We start from the raw sequence: 24,985 nt of genomic DNA, 5'->3' as shown, positions 1-24,985 counted from the left end.
TTAAGGCCATGTCTTCCATAGGGGGGTATGGATTTCAACTGGAATTGCTCATTCTATATCCCACACTCTGCAAAGCATATGTGTAGGCTCTTATATTACCACATCATTGCTACATATGTGGTGTGATCAAGCAAAATCAGTCTGAGTTCTCAATTTCCAGTTTCTTATAGAATTGTAAACAGTATTTGCAAAGCTACATTTTGCAGAAAACCCTCATTGAATTTGGACAACCAACCAGTTCAAAAGATGTGAGCCTTTAAAGATTTTCCAAAACAATAGGAAACACAATTTAATACTTCCTCTGTTTGGCTATATCTCAAAATCAATATTTCCGACTTCCGACTGATTTTGCTTGATCATACCACATATAAACCACAGTGCAATAGATGCCTTTTAAGGCTTATAGTAAAGGCTGGATTTTAGGAAGCAGTATACTACATTGCTTGTATGGTGTGTCCAAAAACCTGAGACAAAACAACAGACCTTTATGGGGAAATATACCTAAGGGGAGCAGCATGGCACATTGGTTAATGTCTTTGCCTTTGGTGCAAGAGGTCTCGGGTTCAATTCCTTGCAGGACCAAAAAAATAAATTCCGCTCTCCCCGTGGCTCATCTGGTACTGGCGGGGCAGATGACCCATGACAAAAGACCTCATTACCATCGGTTTCCGATTAGGATAATAAGCCTGCCTGATCGTTGGCTACACTTGACTGTCCTGCAAAAATTCCCCGACCAGCTATCTACGGCGACCCCCTTCGTTCACCAGGTCACTTGTGCCTGGCCGGAGTTTTGTCAGCATTATCTCCTAGATTTGAGCTGTTAATGCCTAGATATGCTGGAGAAGTTAATGATGTGAATCCTATGTTGATACTTAGTTGAGCTGCTCTTACAGGATTTGTTGAATAAAAGACTTTAAACCATTTCATATTCAGCTTCCATCAGAACCTACCAACTTCCTGTTGCTGTTCATGATGATGCAGCTAACAGCAATGATGTAACAGGTAGGTAACCACCATCTGGATTGATGATCAGGACACCTCAATCCGCGTCTCAAAGCTTGTGAGAAATTCAAAACCTAATGCGGAATGTGTTTTTTTTATTATTATTATTTTTTATGTGTACATTTGTACTGTTAGTACAGTCTTTAGGACAAGCATTTTGCACAGAAGTATCCAATGTCTGTTGCACATATGTTGGAATAGTAGACAAATAAAGTCATTGTCAAAGACGATTTTACTAACGCATGTGGCAGCTTTGAGACTCTGGATTTAATTACGATGTCCTAACCTGTTAGTATACAAATATTAACTGTCTATGAGTGTGATGGTCGAAATATAATCACAAGGTGAAAGATGGATTGTTCCATTCCACGAGCCGGAACGGCAGTGAATGGAACAATCCATCTTTCACCAGTGATTATATTTCACCATTACACTAATTTAAGACAGTTAATATTTGTTTTATATCACTCATGCATAAATTCTATTACTAAAATACTATTTAAGGTAGGAAATACATTTTTCATCAACATAACACCATGTTTTGCCGTGATATACTTCACATTTTGGGGTCCACCCCATAACTAAATCGGCGAGTCCAAGAGTCAGCGCTTACGGCTTTGCAGGCGCACTCACTGACAGAGCACATGATGGTAAAGACTATCACACGGAGAGGGTGATAGTAAAAATGATAAACGGTAATCAACCAATGAACTGTCTAGGATTTATGTATGAGTGATATAATATTAAATATTATCTCAAGAATTCAACTTAACAAGAATTCCTATTAACTCCCAGTTGCTAAATACCCTGCATTATTCTTGGTTTGGATTTGGAGAGGTGTGATAAGAATTTACAATTCATTGGGCTATTCCAGTTAAAATCTATACACCCTCTGGAAGACATGTCCTTAATCTCCCACACAGGGAGTGCAGATTTCAAATGGGTTCACCCATTCAGGTAAGGGAAATTAAGGTTCTGTCTTCCATATAGAGGCCCTGCATGCTTTTATCGCTTGGCTTCAAACAAAGGATTTGAACCGGTATCCTTCCCCGTAATCATGGCGCAGTGCAAATGTTGTCATCAACCTACTTGATGGTAGTGCATTTGTTACGTGTGTGAGACGAACTGTCGCGGTAGATGTAATCATGCTTTTGTTGAATGCATTTGAGTAGTCAGCCATCTTTACAGTATGTTACGTCATATGCACAACCTCTATAGGGGCTTTATGGATTTTAACTGGAATAGTCCAATAGTGAAATAAAATCTTATGTGGTAGAAACAAATAAACCTTGTCAGCTATGTCAACATTGTATGGATTCTTCCTGCATTTTTCCAACCTGAGCAACATGATTTTAGAGCCGTTCAATATGTGCACTACTGAAGAACCTTGTGAACATATTACAGTAGCTCAAGGTTTCTTGTTGGTGCAAAAATAACATGTAGTATTCATTTAGTCTGGCCATACATGGCTGTGAAGTCTTTGTGTCCAGAGCCGAGTGCTGCCAACAGTCATTTAAAAGAAAGACATTGTGATAGTTGAATGAAACATTGTTTTTGATTGTTCCTGCATTAAATTCTGTATGATTTGATTTATTCATAGCTCCAAGCATCCCTGCCGCACCCGGGGCAGTTTCCACTACTCACCCATTGCTAATAAGACATGCTGACCACACCAATCTTACCCATGGCTATGGACATACAATTCGCAGTCATCGAGGAAGAACAGCAAGGGGACATCGGCATGGGCAAGGAAGCAACTCCACACAAACTGTACACATCTACCATTCTGGTGGGAACAGAACACCAAGTGTACCAACTATTCTTAGGTCAGTTGATCCCAAAATCAAATTTTGTAATTCAGAATTATCTATTGTGCGTCAGATGTATACGAGCGTGAACACAAAAAAATGACAAACAATGTTGCTGAAGTTAAATTGCATGTGGACAAAAAAAGCAAGTGTGACCTGGAATACACAATGTCGTCTGGTCAAACGTACTTGAAATTTTTCATAGCCTTTTCATTGAAATTAAAAGGATATTAGCTTGATCCAGACAAGTTATGGTGGTAGTTTTATGCATTATAATATATGATTTGACTCATTTAAAAAGATTTTTTGTAGGATATGGTAGTGTAAATAATAGTATCAAGTATAAGATGTTAAACATGTTATGGCAAGATTACCTAATCTTAGCACACTTCAAACAAATTAGTTCAGCGGAACTCTGCAATACCCTTCACAACATTTGTTACAAAATGTATTCTGATTTTGTGGTGCAGCATTCATATGTTTGATATAGCCATAAGTGATTGATGCCCAGCTCTCAAAAGATAGTGCCTGAAATACTCAGATTATGTGACCAGTATATGTCATCGTAATTCAACCAATGATCTTCTTGGATGTTTCAGGTTACTTGGTTTGACATCGGCAGCTGACCTAGTGCAGTTAACCAGCGGAGGAAGTGGTGGTGGTGGATCATCTAACACAGGGCATGGTCAAAGCAACCAGACTAGGGTGTTTGTGACAGACTCAGTAGAAGACCACCTCTTTGGGCAGAATTATGATAGTATCTATAATGACCTGTATCAGGATAACTTTAACGAGGGTTGGGCTAGCTCTACAGATCCCATATCTAGTGTGCCATCAGCATATTGCAGATGGGCAGAGGAGGCAAGAGTTCTGGATGGAGGGAGTGTGTATGATTGCATTCAAGGTGAGTTTTGGTGACGTTTTGGCATTTCTGAAATCCTAATTGATATCACTTGAGTTGGTCCTTCAGCAAAATCAAACTCACACAGTTGATATAGTGGTAAGTAGAATATTGTGTATACATCAACACTAGAAATGATGGCTTGTTTTTGAAATTCATGTAAGCAATGATGTGAATTGATGTATCCTATTTTCATTTAAAATTGTGGTTTCTACAAATCTGCAAAATACAAACCAACATTGGTAGATTATGTTCTTTGTGGCAGCATGTTTATTGTTTCATTTATTTTAATTTTAATTTTAAACTTGACAGCATTAAAACCTGAAATCCTGACAGTGCTAGAAAAGCAGCGAGATGAAGAATTAGCAGACAGACGAGAAAAACGAAGGAAACAAGCAGAAGAAGATGCAAAGAAAAAATTGGCTGAAGATGCTAAGAAAAAGGCAGAGGAAGAAAAGAAGAAAGAAGCGGAAGCAGCCAAAAAGGCCAAGGCAGAAACTGAAAAGGGAGCCAGCAGTAGTGAGGAGGCTAAAGATCAAGACAAGGACCAGGAGGAAAAGATGGAGGTCAGTAATGATCAAGCAGATATTTTGTAAAATGTTTTATTTAGGTACTCGCCTGTTGTGTTGGAGGTTCCCTGGTTCAATTGACCTTTTCAGTAAATCCCATAAGCCTTTGCGAGTACACCTGAGATATCATCATTTGACGTCAGTACGCGTCAGGCCGATGCGCACATTGTTTGGCAAACATCGTTATTGGGCATTCAAGTTGGTGTGACGACAAATGACAACATCACAGGTTTACTCGCTAAGGCTTACAGGATTTATCGAAAACGTCAATCCCCAGCGATGGCGACTTGCTGGGAATTGGCTTGGAAACATCTGTAGATTAATTCAGACTAAGGCTCTCCTCATGGTACATCAGTTTAGACTGGATACGTGAACCATGGGAGTACTCAATCCGTTGGAGGGCACGTAATGCTGTTGCAGTCAGATTTGTTATATGTTTGCATAGATGGGCATCTATCAAGTGTGCTTTCAATAGCCAAGCATAGCCTTTACAACTGTAAATAAGATATTGAACATTTTATCAACAGGTTGTAGAGGGCAGTAGCAGTAGTCAGAGGTCATCTGATGAGCCAAGCACTGCAGGAGCAGCTTCATTGGATGCCCCAAGTGAGCCACCTACCACATCAGCTCCATTTACAAATGTCAGTGAGCTTGCTGCTTCTGTAGCAGCAGCTGCCATGGGAAGTCTGAATTCAACCTCCCCAGCAATTCCAGCCACAAGCACTCCTACCACTACACCCACCATGCAAAGTACTCCACAGAGCACCCCACCAGGGCCAGCTAGTGGCTTAGCAGCAGCAATTGCTAGTATAGTTGCAGCACCACCATTGGCAAGTGCTGAAGTTATTGCAGAAGCAATGCAGGCAACATCCCCACCAACCACAGAAAGGTAAAAATTGAACTGCATGTATTGAGCCCTGGATATAAGAATACTGCTAAACACAGTGTTAGTGTCTGGAGAATTTAATTTCATTAGAGCAAGCAAGTTATTAAGTGGCAAAGAATACAAAGACAATTGTGATGTTTTGCAGTCTCTCTACAAATTGAAGTACATGCTGACATATTAATTGGTTTGTTTTCCCAGCCAAATGACATTAGGAAAGGAGACTATAAAATGCGCTTTGATGTATGGATGTGTGTGTGTGTGTGTGTGGGGGGGGTGTCTGTTAACCCTCGGTGGCTTTTGTTGATTTGTCCCACATGTTTGGTGGATTTCAATGGGACTTGGACACAATAGCTGTTGCATACATTGACACATGTAATGCCAACATGTTTGAGGTCATCTAGGGGTCACTTGAAGTCATTTTGCGAATGTTTTGTTTTAGGGGTCCTTTGTTTGAATCATGAAAGCCAGAACCGCCCTTCTGGGGGGGGGGGGACACATTTTATGCACAATGTAATTTACTAATCTACTTGTTTGCAGTGCCATTCCAACCATGGGGAGTGGAAACAGAGCATCCACCCCTACCCCTGAATCTACTTCTATGTCTTCCACAACAACCACTACTTCAAGTAAGTATCAAACCTGACCCATAGCTGCAATATGTAATGTAATGGTGGTGTTCAAGGTCACACACTTGAGGTCAAATGTCATATGAGGTCAACTTGTAAAATATGCTTCAAATGAAAAAAGAATGATCTGAAATGAATATTTACAATGGCCAATGCTTCAAAAATTAAGTGCTGACATGCATGGAGGCATTAGCCTATTCCGTTTGAAATCCATACCCCCATGGAAGACACTCAGTTACCTGAATGGGTGAATCCATTTGAAATCTACACCCCTTGTGTTAAAGATCAAGGTCATATCTTCCATAGGGGGTGGATTTCAAATGCAATAGCCCATATGTGGTGTGATCAAGCAAAATCAGTCTGAAGTCTGACATATTCAGATTCTAATAGGATTGTAAACGGCATTTGCAGAGCTACATTTTGCACAAAAAAAACCATTGAATTCAGACAACCAGTTCCAAAGATGTGAGCAGTTTTAGAGTTTCCAAAGCAAAAGAGAAGTAGTTCCTTTGTTTGACAATATCTCAAAATCAGTATTTCCGACTTCCGACTGATTTTGCTTGATCATGTATATGCGTCGATGGGCAGAAAAAACACGATAATAAGAGACAAAATAGCCTTTTTGGACAGTTTTGTAATATTACAGGAAATAAACATTTTCTGATGTTAATATATATTTTGTTGAATTGCCACTGTTATTTAGACTATACCATAGTCGATATTTGATTCAGTTGAACTACTACATAGCACAGAGGATGTTTTCACTGCTCAAACACATTACATTAGAATAGAGCAAGTAGCAAATCAATTACTGTTGCACATGTTTGTCTCCTAGGTGTGCAGAGCGGGCCAGCTGTAATGACCCCATCTCAGTTAGGTGGATTGGCTGGTTTCACTACACCAGCATTGCGGGCATTCAGTGAGGCAAACCCTACATTTGCATCATTACTAGCACAGGATCTGTCAGAAGTTGGCTTGCAGTCTAGTCCAGGTGAGTAAGATGCCTTTTGATTGTGACTTATTGTGATACCATCCACACCCCTTGTCTAGAGGGGACAAGCTGTTACACACAATGTATCCTGTTGCACTAACATGAGTACCATTGGTGATATTTTGACACAGTCAGCACAACCTTTGACCTGTCACCATGATATTGTCGTTTTGGAGAATTGTTCACTACAATTCTCCAAAACGAGAATATCATGGTGATTACTATTACAGATGAGTGAATGTTTTTAGTCATTTCCAAACTCTGTCAACATACTGTTACCTCGTCGAAGGTTTTTGTGTGTTCTAGAAATTGATAGGCATAAAACATTTACCCTGTTATTGTTCGTTTACTAGCCTCTTCCAGTAATCCGGATTCACAAGCAGCAGCAGCTGCAGCAGCAACAACAGATGGTGGCAGTGAGGCAGCAGTAGCAGAGCCTAATGCAAACGCACCAAGGTATTATTATACTAAGACCATAAAATTACTATAGTGTCAGCTACCCATATATACCAAAATGGTTGTGTGTTGATGTTCATTCACCTTCAGTTAATATTACAATTGAAAGTATTAACACCTAACCTGTTTGTTGTTATGAAATTTGGTCCTTTATCATACCTTGGCTCCCATTATTTATTCTTGCAAGTCATTTTTCATAATGTTCTTTTTCGCATCCAAATAAGCCGGCCGGTGTACCTTGTTGTTGGTGGTAGATTGGTGGTGTAGTGATGCGTACAGCAAATATAAGCTGATTCACTTCCTCTTGGGTTCTCACAGTAATCACTATTGGAGTACTCAATGATATATCGGCTACACTTAAGAGATACGAGGGACAGTCAATAGTCTGTAGTTTGTAGAATAAGATATTGAAGAAGTACCAGCAAATTCTTTCTCTTTTGAACATGGTCACTGCATACCTTAATGCACCTGTCTCAATTTTTCTTGAAACAAACCTATGTCAACAAAATGGATAGTGCAATATTTGGCAGAGATACAATGTGATGAAGGCATTCCCTTGGTGGGTAAAGGTTGTTGAACTTTTACATTCTGGTCAAGTTCAGAATTGCTTGGACTTGGTTAAAATCACAAACAATCTGTGACTGTGATGTACGATTATGGAGTTATACGCAAAGCGATAACATTGTGACGTCTAATTTTGACTCCACATGGGCGAAAATAAAAATGATTTTGTTTAAAATCGTCACCCTACTACAATGATTGTCCAAGTCATTTTTTGTAATATTTAGATCAAGTACAATATGTGGTTCAAGCATGCATCGGTTACGTAATCACCCTAAATATATCCGATTATTCCCTTTAATTTATATCACTATTATTTGTTCTTGTGCAAAGAACGCCTGTAGGTAGTCTTCCATATTATACTAAATTTCGACTAACTAGCACATCACCTACTCGGTATGGTCATGCCACAGAACTTTGAAACAGTTTACCAGTACATACATGTGAAAAACTCTTGCTGTTAATCATTTTAAACAATTCCTACTAATGTTTTATGTTTTTGTCTATGTATATCTTTGGATAAGCACTTAGGGATTTCGGTGTAAAGTGCTATATAAGCATGGTTTAGTTTTATTAATTATTATTATTAAAGATTGGGGAATAAATATGTTTAATGCATGCTTGAACCATATTTTGTACTTTGTTCTCATACAAAAAAAATTACTTGGGCAATTAGCGTAGTATGTTGCTGAAATGGTCTGAACATATTATGTCTCTCTGTGATAAATCAGAAAAAGAACAGTTTGCGCTGTGTAGAATGTTTTGTTATCTTGGTTACATATCAAACTAGGACAATACCCGCAGAATCGCATTGAGTTCTATTGAGTCAATTTGACCTGGATAAGGAAGTATCCTAGATAGTTCAAACTATTCTTTAGCTGATTTCTGCAACAAGAGAAATGATTTGAGCATCAAAATCAGAACAAATTTTATTTTTCCCCTAAGTGGGAAAAACTTGACCTGTGACATTATGCTCTTTTGCCCATAACTCCATAACCGTACATAATGGAGAGGTCAAAGTATACTTGAATCCTTAATACAGTGCAAAGTTCAATGACCTTTTTTCCACTAAATGGGGCTACTGTTGAAATGCCTCTATAGCCTATATTAATTAGCACTATAAGTACTGTTGCTATGCCAAGTACGACAACTTTAACATGATTTGCACTATTGTAGTGCATGTGAACTAAAATCTCTTGCACTTCAAGGAACCATTAACCATTTTTTCTGTTTGTGTTTTTCAGTGCTTCCGCATTAAATAATGTGACTCTACCACCAAGTCAGTCTCACGCCTGGAACATCGGGGAAACAGGTGAGTACAGTATCCAGATACTAATAATAACTACAGTCTATTCACCAACAGGCAAAGTCACAGCATTTGGTAATGAGGGCTAGTCGTGCCAAGGAGTACAAAACTGCGGCACACAAACCACATTTTTACAGTCTTTCGCGAAGACATAACGGTCTATGGCGTAACAATTTGTTAGACACTGTCAAATGACTGATCAGCCTTACGCGAGAGTTCTCATTGGTGCGCTCCCTGTAGCACTGGCTGTGTCACAGGGAAATCAATGCAAGAATACCGAATACTGGAGCAGCAGAAGAAAAGTTTCATATAACCCAACATAGTTATATAACTCGGCAGAAAATAACATATGACCTTATTTGCATATATTTTGATATTTAAAACCGTCTTGATATTTTAAAAAGCCATCTTAATTAAGCACCAGGTAATTCAAATTATTAGAATTCTTCCACGCATCCAGATAAGCTGGCTAGTTTATCTTGTTATTGATTGATGGTAGATTGGTGGTGTAGTGATGCGTACAGCCAACATTGGCTGATTCCCTTCCTTTTGAGAGGGTGATATGGTCGAGCGGTCTAAGGTGCCGAGTCGTTGGCCAGGAGAATACGATCTGTGTTGGTTCGAGCCTTGGGCTTGCCTTCGGTGAGAATTCATTTGCCTATCCAAAAATGTTCCTAGGGTCGGTAATCCTGCATATATTTGTTCAGTTCTCGGTTTGGAAAGTCACATAAAGCTGGTGGTGCCGTGTACAGGAAGAGTCAAACCCTGTGCATGTTAAGTGTCTGAGCTATTCGAAAAGAGAATGGGGACCATCCCCGGTTCTGATATCTGCAATCAATCCTAGGTTCCAGAATTGTGCATCTTAGGTAGACTGTGCAGTGCACATGCAACAATACTCAAATTGAGGTACGGCGCGCATGGAGGAAGAAGAGGGTACTCGCAGTAATCACTATGGAAGTACTCGATGATATATCAGCTACATTTTGTTTTATTCACAGTGGGTGCATGTGTACCTGGGAAGTCCATTTAAAACTTCACATAATGATAACCTGAGTCTACCTCGAAAGCACTGCAGATAATTTTATTTTCTTATTTTACATCAGGTGTGGCACTTCCAGCAGGAGTTGACCCATCATTCCTAGCAGCGCTACCAGAAAACATTCGTCAGGAGGTGCTTCGAGAACACCTTGGCATTCGTAACACCCAGACACCACCAACTAGCACCCCATCTGGACGAACTGGCACCACTCCCACTACATCTAGTTCTACCCCTAGTAGTAGTTCTACCCCTGGACCAGCAGACCCAAATAGTTCTCTAAGCCGAGTTAACCCAGAGTTCTTGGCGGCTTTACCACCACATATACAAGAGGAGGTAAATGTGATCTGATTATATTTCCTGTACACACCTTTTATTAAAAATGTGAGGATAGTTATATCAGAACTTTGCTTAATGTTTGATATTTATCTTGTAATAGATTGCAAGTCATTTTTACCCTATTGTAATAATGAACCATGGGTGATAATACAGATGTCTTTTTAATGGAATTGGATTTTGATATGGCCGAGTCACAGATGATATTGCACAGCTGCAGATTGTGTCATTTAACAGAAGATAATGTATCCTTCCCAGAATCATTTTCAACATGAGTCCTTACCTCATTACAGTCCAACCTCTTTTATCCGGCCATAATGGGACCAAGCATTCGCAGCATAAGTGAAAAATCTGAATAAGTGAATCATGTATAATTCTCCATTGAATTACCAAAGTCCCAAAACTAGAACCAAAAACAAACAAACTCAATATTGGGTTTCACACTGAATGATGGTTTGCACTGTATGTAACAGGTGTCCTTCTAAATGCTTTGTAGACTATCAAGTGTTAAGGAATTAAAAACACGGTTTTGTATGAAGATCACACAGCCAGATAACAGAGATCCGGATAAAAGAGGTTCTGTTTAGAGAGTGTGGATTGTACATCATATGATACTCCTATTACTTACTACCGGGCTTACTACAGGTTCCCTTTGTTTCATGTTGGGAATAGACTGGCTAGAAATAGGTTGATAATCACAAAATAAACAAAGCTTGCAAGATCTGGATGTGCTGTGTTCATTGAGGTACTTCTTGGCCCCACACATGTGGGGCTTATGTTATCCCCAGGTTGTCTGTTGTTTGTCTGGATGAAAGCAAAACCATTATTAATCCACTGTGCAGCTCCAATGCAATAACTCAACTTAAAACTTGGTATGGTGCTCAGGTATGGTGGCCTGATGTGCTGTATGGTTTTTGGTCATGTTATTTGCATCAGGGCTTTAAAAGCTCTGAAATGTGCAAAAACATTTTTCAGGTGTTCTAGATTAGGGTCGGTCGGTGGAGGACAATATTTTTTGCCTAAACTGGAACAAAATGTTTGACATTTAATTATGCATTAAAACATTTTCACCAATATCTTGTATTTATGATGCAATTGTGGTTCATTCTCTTTCAGGTACTTGCTCAAGAGAGGGCAGAACAGCAGCGACTTATTGCCGCCCAGCAGCCACCTACTAGCCACCAACCTCCTGCTGATGTAGACCCTGCTGCATTTATCCAGAATCTGCCACCAGGATTACGACAAACGGTTCTGGCTGACATGGATGATACTGTGCTAGCTGTGTTACCATCGGAGATTGCTGCTGAGGCTCAGGCTCTACGCCTAGACCGTGTGCTACGGCATCGTCAACTGATGCAAGAAAGGCTTCTAAGGGAGACTGGTATGCTGAGTGCTATCCTTCTTCAGAGTTCAGGTGCCTTCCACTGTTACTTCCACCCATCCCTGACCCTGAATCCCATCAGTGTGGTCCAATTCCCATGGGGTGTATGTCCCTTCTTTTCCTAACGTTGCCTGGATTGCTTCCTTTAACCTTTTAATACCTATTTCTTCTTGAAGTGTTTTAATCAACACCAGTTCCAAGTTTTGTCAATCTCAAAATATCATGTAATTCAAGAGGTAAACATGTAAAATCAGCAAATATTTATCATGTTTGGAAATTGATAGTTTATAACAACTTCATCAAAAGGACTCAGACAAGGAAGGATTGTGTTTGTTAAATTACTGGATTTTATTTTCACCATAATAACCAATGTTTGGAGAAGTTCAAGGAAGTATAAATGTTTCAGGAGGAAATGATGTATTATACATTTTTGATAATAAAGTGTTTGAAAGCTTAAATTTCAAAATCCGAACAAGTTCATATTATGAATCTGGAGACAAAAATCTAATAAATGTCTCATAGCCCTAATGTTCCCCAAGTGATTTATGCAGAGTTTCATTGGCCTGACTAGCGAAACACCTGTTGCTACTGGTCAATGATCTTGTGCTTGGCATGCAATGGGTCTCGGGTTCAAAAGGCGACCAAAATTTTGTTATCTTCTCTCTTTATTCCTTCCTTCTCTCCTATCCCTTCACCAAAAAACAACAAATTTATCAGGGTTAAATAATTTTCTAAATACAGTGGAAATGGTGGTTTGCTTTTTTGCCTTAAAATAAATGTGAGACACTAACTAAATAATGAGAATAGTAACACTGAGGTTTGTGTAAAATAGTCTTGAATTTTGTAGGGTTTTTTAGTTTACTAAAGTACATCACAATAATTGTGTAAAAACCAGACTTAAAAAATGTTTGAGGGCATCCTCCTCAGCAAATGTTGCAATATGGCTTTAATCTCCCACACTGGGGGTATAGATTTGGTATAGATTTCAAATGGAGTCATCCATTTATGTAACCCCATTTGAAATTCATACTGCCTCTGTGGAAGATTAAGCCAATGTCTTTCATAGGGGTGTATAGATTTTAACTGGAATAGCCCTTTACAAGGAGGAACCAAGACACTGATGCTCCCATCCCCAAATTTCAGCGATTCAGTAATTTACTTACTTTAATCTATTGTGACATGTTTATGTACTGAAATAAGCACCCTGTCATCCATGAAATGATCACCAAGACCAGAGCCTTCCCTAATCCATCTCCCATCTTTTGTTTCTCCTCACCCTTCTGTTACTTCATCTCACTAGGACTCTTTTTCATAGTTTTATGCATGATACATTGTTGTTTATGAAGTATATATCATCCATCTGTGCCACAAGCTATTTTTGGATCAAATTCAAAACTGATGATATGTACATGTAAGTCAGACATGCAATATTTCACTTGACAATTCAAGAATGGCGATTAAAACAAGAATGGCGATTAAAACAAGAAAGGCGATTAAAACAAGAAAGGCGACTTTTATTGCACAGATTCAGTACAAATGGATGATGTAGAATTCATTATAATATGTGCTTGATATGAAAGAACAGCTTGGTTCCAATGATTTCATATTTCTTGTGTGTCACTATCAGCATGTCTTCTTATTTGCATGGCTTTAGCAAGCTGTTGGAATTGGGCTATTTCAGTTGAAATTCATACATGGGCTTAATCTTCCACACAGGGAGTGTGACTTTTAAATGGGATTATCTGAATGGGTAACCCTGTTTGAAATCTACACCCCCTGTGTGGGAGATTCCATAGGGTCTGTGTCATGGATTTCAAATGGGATAGCCCATTGTAAGACACTTGTATTAGTCAGTTGCAAAGTTGTAATTATGTTTGTTCCCAGAAAAGAAAATTACTGGCACAGTGTTATCAGGTTATGTTCGATTTAGCACACGATGCTGTTTGATAATACAAAACACCCTTATCAAAACAAGTATGACCATTATATGTTGTACATTACATATTTAGTGTCTCTATAAAAAACTAGTGCACATTGATTCTAGTTGTAAATGTTCAGAATTTGCCAATTTCACTGGTTAGTCATTATGTGGGCTATTCCAGTTGAAATCCATACACCCATATGGAAGACATGACCTGCATTTTCACACAGGAGTGTGAATTTCAAATTGGTTTACCTAAATAGGTGACTCCTGTGGGTGAGATTAAGGTCATATCTTCCATAGGGGGTGTATGGATTTCAGCTGGAATAGCCCATTCTTTTGTGAATGTTGTGGACAAGGGTAAAGTGAAGGTATCCTTGCATGTAGAACAGTATATACCTAAGGTTAACCAGTGAATAATGCATCCACATTTGCACTGCAATCTTAAACAGACGTTATTCAAACTATAGCCAAGGATCTTTTATGAATGGATTGCCCTACCTTATAACCTTTGGCCTGACATCTTGACAATTGTAGGATACTAATAATATTGGTGTATGTTGGTGATGATGGGTTTAAAACAATTGGCCAAAAGGCAAGTAGGACAAAATATTTGTTCTGCAAATCTCAAGTGCCACCCTGTTCATTGCCAAATTAATAGTAGAATTTTAAGAAGTATTTTGCATGAAAATGCACAAGTTTACAAATACAATTTTGCTATAAATGGCCTGTATTAGTTCAGATAATATGGATTTTGCAGTATTCAGCCTAATTCACTGGCATTCTGAACATTTTATTGATACTCTTACTTCTTCTCTTCTTTCCAGGTCTGCAAAGCCGTCTTGGCCATGGGGTAAATTATTACAGGTTATCTGTTCCAAGGGGACAAAGTGACAGCATGTGGGGTTGGGGAAACCCTCGAGGATCACCATTAAGAAGTAGTAATCCTACTATTGTGCAAAGTTCCAACTTCCAGGGCCGTCAGCTGGTAGATCTTGAAGCACTCACCTGTCTCTTAGTGCTCCTATTTGTTAATGAACCAAAATTGAACACCGCAAGATTGCACAGAGTCCTACGAAACCTTAGTTATCATAGTAACACACGGCAGTGGATATTACAAGCATTGTTAAGTATCCTAGAGAGAACTAGTTTGTGCAAAACGGATGGCAGTGATAGTAGCAGTAGTAACACTAGGACAGGAGAAACTGATAATGGATTACAAGCACAGGCAGCCTCAACAAGTGTTGTCAAATCTCAACCATCATGGTTGTCTATTAGCATGGAGGCTGCACTAGGTTGCAGAGCTAATGTCTTCCAAGTGCAGCGTGGTGCAAAAAAATCCAGCGAACGACAGGGATCGTTAGTGTGCATTCATCCACAAGCTGCTCCCCTGGTTTGTAGACATGCTTTGGACACCTTAGTTTCACTAGCTAAAGTATTCCCATACCAGTTTGTGCCCCAGAAAGCAAAAGATGCAAATAGTTGTGAAACTGTTGAGAGCAAATCTCAGGATGGGGTTGGAGGGTCATCCTCACAGCTATCCCAATCGGATAATAGTGAACCAAGCTCTAGTCAAAGTAGTACAAAGAGCACTAGTGCTATTTCTAAACTTGATATGGACTTCTGGGATTTGCTAGTTCGCCTTGATAGCACAAGTCAGGGACGGAAAGGGAAAGCGGCCTCCAAGACACCCAGTGCCTCCACCTCGGAGAAGGATAGTCAGAATAATTCCAGTGGGCCTTCTCCCTTAGCTAGTCTAATGGGTATGCTAGCACATCCTGTTGTGAGGAGAAGTACAACACTGACAGATAGATTACTGCATTTATTATCATTAGTATCAGCCTCATTACCTGATAAGGATAAAGCAGAACAAGCAGCACAGATAAGCGCTACAGCAGCTGCTGCTGCCAACTCAGCAAGACAAACATCTCAAACACCTAATGCACCAACACAAGTAAGTCTACCAAACAAAGCTGCCAACTATAATAGTATTCAGCAAGCTCCTGATTATTGCTTTATATAAACTAGGTCGTGCCTGGGTCATGCGATGCTCGTAACTTGATTGGGGAATGAAGTGTCGATGTGATGACGTTATTCTATTAGTCAGTCAGAAACCCACTTCTGTGTTTATGCTATAAACAAATCGGCAGACTGCTGAAGAACCTTTGCTGAAAACTATATATACTATGATTAGCTCTTATTATTCGGTTTTGGTTACTGCGCGAGTCAATAAAGTTCCAACTTACGTGCGCGTAAATTCACAAAAGCATGTGTCATTCACGCAAAACGCAAAGTGTAGTTCGCGTAGGTGCTGCCCCTAGCTGTGTGTACGCCCTTCTGTATCAATCCACAATGTTATGAGTCCCGCCTATTACGAGCTGTTTTCCAGTGTTTTGTACTGCTTTTTAGTCCCCAATGCGTGGCTTATGATATCACCCAGACTGTCCCAGATGGTTTGTCTGTTTGGCTGTTCGTGCGATAGCAAATTCATTAATCCAATGCGCAGCTCCAATGCAATAACCGATCAACTTCATTATTATGTTTTCAGGGTTATTAGGAGTTAAGAAAACCTAATAATGATAATATTGGATGGCTTATTTCGCATGATACCATAACATATCGGATTCGTCATACAAATATCGAACTCATGTGTCATGTGATTTGCATATTTATGAATATTAATGAGCTGATTTGCATATTTCGCCACATTTTCATTGATCTACTCTGCAGCTAAATATATCTTGCTGAATTGTTAACCCTAATTGTTTTGCCAGGGTGCTCAAGAACCTTAAGAATGGGCATTATTAGATCACACCCAACCAGCAACGCAAATTTAACATTGATATACAACGCATGGTAATATATCAAAAAAAAGAATGACAGTAACTTAGAATATGTTTCAAACCATCAGGGAACACCTTCAAGCACTGAGGAAAGCAGTCAACCATCAGCAACCTTAGCTACCGAACCATCTCAACCCACCGATGCCCCAACAGCCGGGGCAGTGGCAGCCTCGCCACCAATGGAACAAGCAGTTAGTCCAATGGTAGAGGGGAGTCCAAGTAGCACTAATGGAACAAGTCCTATGGACACTGCATCAGCAGGTAAAGGCATACACAAACACACCCCACACTTGGATACACACACTTAATGTCATGAATATCTAATGTGTGTAAATTTCGGTTCAATCCAAATAAGCTGGCTGGTCTATCTTGTTATTGGTGGTAGATGATTCGTGATTCACTTCCTCTTAGGTACTTGTAACAATTCTCATTGGAGTACTCAATGATATATCAGCTACTCTTTTTGGATTTATTCTCTCTTTCTTTAATTTTTTCTTTTCTCTCTTTGCCTCTTTCTCTATTTTCTTCTTTTCTCTTTCCTTGACCTCCAGCATTTCTCTCAGGCATTTTTTGCTAGTTTTCCTTCAAATTTAATCCCTTAAAAAAGAAAAAGTAAACTTTAATAAGAATGTTAGTACAAGTAATTTTGTCAGTACAACAGCCAATCACCATGGATTCTATTTATGTAGATGCAGATACAAGTGATACTCAGACTGTGGAAGAGACTACTCAGGTTGTTGAGGAGGCGAGGAAAGAGAGTGAGGAAAAACCTTCCAAGACAGAAGAGACCAAATCTGAGAAAACTGTGGTGGAAGAACAGCTTCTTGAATTGGCTGTTGAGGTATGAAAATACATTTATAAGAAATCAAGGGCTAGACCAAGCTAGAACTGGTTGTGTCAACTTTAAGGGCATTTGGACTTTGGTCATCATTTTAGCATGAACTTGTCACTGCCAGAGGTGTCTATGACCTGTGTTGCAAAATATATAAATAATAATAATAATAAATAAGCATTTGTTATGCGCCATTTATCACACAATCGACGTAATGTTCCTGTTGTATTTGTAGTACGCAGGCTTTGGATTTTAGCTTCTACCCACCGCTGGAGGCACTTTTATTAACTGTACGCTATGAATACGAACACAGCGAAAATTCAAATTTGCTTGGTTTGGGTTGCAGTTTTAAAAGCTTCTAAATTTCTCTCTACACCTCCTAATAGCTATATATTTTATAAATAACTACAAGAAAGGCTTTCAACATTCTATGTATGTTCACAAAAAATACCGTAACTTTGCAAGGAATATGATATGGGCACATAAACACACATTTTTGTAATGAATTGAGATAAAAGAGTAACAACAACTACAATATTTTTAAACTGGTGCGGTGTCGTAAATCTTTTTAATTCGGTCTTCAATTATATATATAAATGCCTACATTTATTTTTTTATCAGATAAATGTTAATTGCCATGGGTTGATTTGACAAATTTAGGGCTAATTTGACAAAGATGTGAAATTGTGTTTTTCTGCTTGCTTGCATTGTTTTGTTTGTGCTTGCAAATAAGCCAATTTTCATAATAACATGGCTGTTTATTTCTAGGTTTTGACAGCCCATAGTTGTTCTGAGGATGGTTTGGAGGATGCTACAACACTGTTGATGCAGCTATCTAGAGGCCATGGTATAACTAGAGAGGCTGTGTTAAGATTATTACTTGCTGGAGCACAACAACTTGGTCATACACTTTGCAGGTAATTTGAATAAATATCACCATGGTTTCATGGTATGGAATGCATACACATCTGATCTGATGGTACTGGCTTGCAAAATGCATGAGCATTATTCATTGATCTATAGGGCATTTAATATTTGAGAATAAATAAACCCCAATTGTAATGAATTGAACACTAAAAATAAAAAGAACATAGTAAATAAAATAAGGTTATGTTTTTAAGCTGCATGCCCGATACTGAAGAAAAAGGAGCCCATCCAACACTCTCCATAGGCAACTTTGCTACTGTTCTAAGTACCATACTCCTAAAACAAACCCTGGTGTGATATTTTTTATTTTATTTTATTTAGTTTTCATAAGTAGGGTGTGTATTAGAAGCAAATTTTCATTGAAAACTTCCACATCAAAGATACGACAAAGTTACAAGTACATAAGAATGTGGTTTAATAAAAATTTGTCTATAATTTGGCAATGAGCTTAAGTTGGAATTACGTCCATGTAATGTCATGATTGTGACTAGAAAATGCTAGTTTTAACAGGGGTGTTTGAGTTCAGATTAAAATCTAAATTCAGACTTTTTGATCTTGATTTTTATCTCTACTTCCTCTGTACAAAAGTATAGGAGCTTTCCAAATTTCAGACTATTACAGACTTTTTTTTATTATTTAGATGGTCACTCGCATCTCTGTTTTAAGCTTACTCACTTAATATGGCATGCAAATTTCTGCATATCGGTCACTTTTTCATTGAACAAATTATGGGGAGTTTATTAGGACCATTGCTGTATGCCATTGATATAAATTAGTATTTGCTGTATAACTTTGTCTTGTAGTGACATCAAAAAGCTTTTATCTGAAGTGCAAGATTACCAGTCCAAACATAGGAGTAGTCAGAACAATTCTCCCGACTCTGAGGAACCATCCACGTCTGCTGGCAGTAGTGCATCCCCTGCAACAACTCCTGCAGGCATCATCTCTGATAGATTCAATCAAGGTGCAAACATAGTGATAATGGGTAACAGCAAAGGTACAGGTAGAGGTGGTTTTGAGCTACGTCTACCTTCTATGACCTTGTTCACCAGTAAGATGTCTAACCAGAACTTGTTCTTGAGAATGCTGAAAGTTGTGATACAATTACGAGAGGCAGCCAGGAAAGCAGCCAAGAGAGCTACTGAGACTCAAAGGCAATGTAAGTGAAAATTCTTCTTCTCAAGTGGATACTAAATAGAGAAGATATCTTACACTTCCCATGATACATTTCTCCTGTTTCAATTGGCTGTACTGATTTGCTATCGAGACCAACATGGGTCGATAGTGACTAAATGTACCTCAATTAATAGAGCTCATCCCAAGTGTGCGAATTATGTTTATTTCTTGACTAGCCAGTCTCTTATGTTTAGCCAGTCTATTATGAACATGAAAAGAAAGGGAACCTGTACAAAGTAATAGGAGTATCATTTGATGTAATGAGGTGTTGTGCCATGTTGCAGAGGATTCTGGGAAGGGTAAGATATCTTTTCTGACTAAGGGTTTCAGAACAGTTTATTCTTTGTGAATGGAATGCATTTTGGTATGCATGTAATTTATAAGGGTGGTTTTACAATCAGGGTACATTTGGGCTGAGCACCATATTGTACTCTTTTCAAATATTAAATTTTACTTATTTTTACTTTGTTCACTAATTTCTAATTCAGTGCATGAAAACTTCTTAAAAGTCTTCAAAGCACCTTCTTGTACTTTCTACTTCACATTTTAGCTTTTAATTGGGTAAATGTGAAACAGAAAATATAGTAAACATATAGGAAAAAGTGCATTACATAGTGGCGTATGATACATTGTTTATGAAAAAGAGCATCACATCCCGGGCATCACATAGTGGTGTTTGTGATACACTTTTTCTATTTAAAAAATGTCAGATTTGGGACTTTCATGATACGTCTCTATGTGATGAACCTGATGAAGTTGAGATGCCATTGAACTTGTCTAATAATTTGCGTACTTGTGCCCACTTCATCATGTGAGTGCTAGATAGATATATGCAAAAGCTGCCTTTTGTAATCAACAATTTGTAGTTATGTTAAGGTGTCAAGTCTAAATGGGCTTAACATGCTTCCATGACCAACTAGGGCCATCTGATGAAAATTCTCAAAACCCAATGCTTCATTGAGATAAACAATTGCCAAGCTTTGGAAGCTCTGCAATTGCAATTAAAAAATCTAACATTATTGAGCCATTGCATATACAACTGTATTGCACTCACATTTTGACTTGTATTTGCAGTGACAGGGACAGCTAATCTGGCAGCAGCAGTAGCTGCCCTGGAAGCTGGAGCTAGTGAACTAATGGAAATGGTGAATAGAAGAGGTGCAGCAGCAGCCGCTCTACAAGGAAGAACTGTGGCACCTGCCACTGGCGAAACAACACACACAACACAACCATCTGTAAGTGATGTTCTAATATGTTATTCCAGTTGAAATCCACACACCTGTTATGAAGACATGACTTAAATCTCCCACACAGGAGGTGTAGATTTCAAATGGAGTCGGCTATTCAGGTACACCCATTTGAAATTCTCATTACCTGTTGGGAAGAATAAGGTCATGTCTTCCATAGTATGGATTTCAGCTTTAATAGCCCAATGGATAAATGTAAAACGTGAAGCCTCGCATCCAAATAAGCCGGCCGGTCTACCTTGTTGTTGGTGGTAGATGGGTGGTGTAGTGATGCGTACAGCAAACATTGGCTGATTACCTTCCTCTTGGGTACTTGCAGTAATCAGTATTTGAGTACTCAATGATATATCGGCTACATTTTATTGATTAGTAATTTTGTACAAGATAGGAATTGTGTGCAAGTGTTCTGTCTTGGATGAGTTATGGCATGGTATTTATTAATGGTAACACTGACAAACTATGTAATATGAATGAGGGCTATGATCTTTGAATGTCACTCTCATAATGATACAGCTCGGGTCTAAGAGCATTGAATGACACACTGTAGAGGTGATTTGCTGTCTATGCTCATTGAAATCTCGGATTAAGATAACTGTTTTTGATATTTTGAAGTACCTAATTTAATTTTATCAATAAACCATAACATACAGACTATCATAAAAAGCAGCGACTTGATCCACCCAATCCCAACCACTGAATTTGCAGGTGAACAACTTCATTATTTACCTTCCTTTCTTTGTTTCCCAAACATGTATAGGTGTTGTCCACAAACAGCAACACTCCTACTACCACAACAAGTACCACCACAGCAAGTTCAGATCAGGCATCAGTCGTTACCAGTGCTACTTCTGCTCCCACTGCTACATCAGAAAGCTCAGGAGAAAGTTCCACAACATCCACGACAGGATCAACAAGCAGTGCAACAGTGACACCAAGTAGTAGCTCAGCTGAGACACCTATGGAGGTAGACCAACCTCAAGGTGGTCAGAGGACAAGTCTGCCAGCACCGTTGCAAACACCAAGAAGTTCCACGGACCAAGTCAAAGGGGTAGGTTAAATTAGCTGAGTTCATACACTCCTAGATTGTGAGAATCAATCAGAGCGAATGTTATTAAAATATGAAGTGTGCATAAATACTGTACAATTGCGTATGCGCTCACTCCGTTAGTCTTTGCAGTGCTTTTTGACACGTTCATTTTTCTTGCGGGTTGGTGCATTTATATTTGCTTGCATTTTCCAACATTTTTAGTAACAATTTTGTTATAAAATAGCAAAAATCACAGATTTTTTTTCTCATGTATGAAATAGGTTTATAAATTTGTGTGATCCAGTTGACCTAACAACGGTCATATTCTAACGTGCACTACGACAGCGAATAGCAACGATCACTTTGTGGGTAAATCAAAGTGACCTTATGGATGTTGAGGTCAAGGGATACCTTGAGGGTCAAATGAGGTCATTTTGTGCTAATACTATGTAATTTTTCCTGGAAAGTAATATATAGATCATTACTCATTAGTAAGGTTGGTCAAAATAATTCTTGTGGGAAGGGAGGGTCAAGTTGGGTGTCAAGGTCAAAGAGAAAATACATTTAAGGTGTGAGAGATAAGTTAAAAACCACATTTAGAAGTCCTCCAAGGTAAAAGGTTGTATAGAGGTCAAATGCTCTGATTTGACCGAAACTTTGGAAATAATAACCATGAGGAAGATGACTGAAAATGTATTTTGTTAACTTGCTCAATAACAACTTGTTGTATTGTATTGCACAAGGACATCCCAACATGCATATAAGGGCAACAGATGGACTAGATATGGTCTAGCTAAAATCTCTCAGCAAACACCATAGGTGCTCTTGTTAAGATTTGTTGATTTGAAATGTACTCTTGACAAAGTATTTGTTCTCTTGACATACAGGCCCAAGCAGTAGAGCAACCAAGACTGAGTTCCTACCTAGGCATAGAACCCTTGTGGGAAACCCTTAGTGCCTGTCTGACAGACTTATCACACACCCCAGATCACCATGCTGTGCTAGTCCTACAACCTGCTGTTGAAGCATTCTTCCTTGTACATGCCTCTGAGAAGGACATACCCAAACCACTAGAGTCTCAGCTTTCTGTCAGGGAGAGTCATGCTGCTCATTTGGGTGAGGTCGCAACACCCATGTCCCCCATGCCATCCACTCCTGGGTCAGCGTTGACCACCAGTATGTCTGGTTTCTTTGCAAGAGAGAGCTCTGTCACATCTATTGTTACCGCTAATATGTCGCCAGATACTCAGAAGTTCCTTCGATTTGCAGGTAGGTTTTTTCGATGTAAATTGCTTGTTGTTAAGAAGTACACACTATATTTCCTGGTTTTCTAGCATTGTTTACCTGGAAGCTATGTGTTGTGATTTTGTTTCAGGGAAAATTAGAGTTAGTACACTAGAATCTATGGGCTAATGTGGGAAAAAAATGCTTCATTTGTTGCACTGAATTACCAGATAGAGATAATCCTAGCTGTCTATTATTAACCAAAAGTGATATGTGAGGTTAAGAGCAATAACTGTATCATGTTACCATGGTGGAAGCTTCACTAGGGTTTGCAGTAAATATCAATAAATGTCCAGCACAGGGTAAATAACCAATATGATGGACTTGCATTTGTACAATATCCGAAAGTTAGTTTGCCTGCTTTATGAGCAGTAATGAATGATGAGAACAGTTGAAATAGGTGTTGTTGGTATTTATTGATAGTGAAAATTTTCTAGTGTGAGATGAGTTTCTTTTCTTTAATTTGCTGTGCATATTCCTTAGCCTCAAAATATTGGACTTGCCTATCATTGATGACACAATAGAGGATGACCAAAAGAGGAATACAAAATGTGTGTGTTTTGGACTCGTAATTATTTTCTTCCAAGCCATAATAGAGGCCCTGCATATGATGTATCGTCCGTAAATATGACGGACTACTCAAATGCATTCAACAAAAGCATGATTGCAATCTACCGTGACAGTTGTCTCACACACATAACCCTGCACTACAATCAAATAGGTTGATGACAACATTTGATTGAATGGACTGCACTCCGCCATAACTACAGTGAAGGACACCGGTTCAAATCCTTTGTTTGGAGCCAATCAATAAAAGAATGCAGGGCCTCTATATACAACTGACCTTTAATTTCAAATTTAACTTAAAGGGAGGTTTTTGTTAGTATCTGTGTTTTAGATCATTGTTACATGTAATTGACTTGTACATATTTTCTACAGAAACACACCGAGATGTACTGAATCAAATATTACGCCAGTCAACAGTGCACCTATCAGAGGGACCATTCTCAGTTCTTGTCAACCACACTCGCATCCTAGACTTTGATGTCAAACGACGATATTTCCGTCAGGAGCTTGAACGCACAGATGAGGGCATGAGGAGGGAAGACATGGCCATCCACATTAGAAGAGAGCATGTCTTTGAGGATTCATATCGTGAACTGCATAGAAGATCAGCGGAGGAGTGGAAGAATAGATTCTATGTGGTGTTTGAAGGGGAAGAAGGGCAGGATGCAGGAGGACTGCTCAGGGAATGGTACTTGATCATATCAAAGTAAGTGAAGAAGGGCAGAATATAGGGGGGGGGGACTGCTTAGAGAATGGTGCTTGATCATATCATTTGAATTAAGTTAAGGCAGGTTGAAAGGGAGCATGAGCAAGCAGTGTTTGTACTCAAATATTGAGACAAATAAAGCCGACACACAAAAGGAATGGTATAGGCTCCAGGCCAGGGGTAGCGTTAACCCCCGATCGGGGGTGAATGACCCCCGAAATTTAAAAAATAATAATTTTTCCGTCTCTATATTGGAAATATTCGCAAGCTCACGGGTGAACTCTGACCCTCTACTTTTGGACCTCACTCCTACCCCTGACTATACAGTAAAATATTTTTCACCCCCAAGATTTAATTTTCACCCCATGTATTTGGATTTTTTGCAAGCTCGGAAGTGAAAAACACGGGAAAACAACCCCCGACTTTTGGGCCTTAATGCTACCCCTGATAGGCTCTATATAAGGATCTCAGAAGGCTTGCCATAATCTCTTGTTTTGATATATTATTGGCCTTAACTTGAGAGCTGCAAGACCTATGGAATATAAATGGGCTTTCTTGACTCAATTTCCAACGAGATCAATGTATTTTTTTATTTA

General features: G+C 38.9%; 1 protein-coding gene across 1 annotated transcript in view; it reads left to right on the top strand.

Moving 5' to 3' along the window:
* Window positions 1–24,985, top strand: part of LOC140147549 (E3 ubiquitin-protein ligase HUWE1-like) — a 91,434-nt gene that overhangs the window by 55,558 nt on the left and 10,891 nt on the right. The window contains 20 exon segments of the mRNA XM_072169329.1: window positions 934–1,002; window positions 2,603–2,828; window positions 3,410–3,714; window positions 4,024–4,277; window positions 4,808–5,169; window positions 5,704–5,792; window positions 6,628–6,783; window positions 7,137–7,239; window positions 9,045–9,112; window positions 10,210–10,478; window positions 11,595–11,892; window positions 14,608–15,734; window positions 16,692–16,884; window positions 17,313–17,464; window positions 18,224–18,372; window positions 19,186–19,541; window positions 20,633–20,793; window positions 21,563–21,853; window positions 22,720–23,101; window positions 24,056–24,389. Of these exon segments, the coding sequence (XP_072025430.1) occupies window positions 934–1,002; window positions 2,603–2,828; window positions 3,410–3,714; window positions 4,024–4,277; window positions 4,808–5,169; window positions 5,704–5,792; window positions 6,628–6,783; window positions 7,137–7,239; window positions 9,045–9,112; window positions 10,210–10,478; window positions 11,595–11,892; window positions 14,608–15,734; window positions 16,692–16,884; window positions 17,313–17,464; window positions 18,224–18,372; window positions 19,186–19,541; window positions 20,633–20,793; window positions 21,563–21,853; window positions 22,720–23,101; window positions 24,056–24,389 (5,344 nt within the window).

The sequence above is a fragment of the Amphiura filiformis genome, chromosome 3, assembly GCF_039555335.1.
Source record: "Amphiura filiformis chromosome 3, Afil_fr2py, whole genome shotgun sequence".
Lineage (NCBI taxonomy): Eukaryota > Metazoa > Echinodermata > Ophiuroidea > Amphilepidida > Amphiuridae > Amphiura > Amphiura filiformis.
This window is presented reverse-complemented; position numbering and strand designations above follow the sequence as displayed.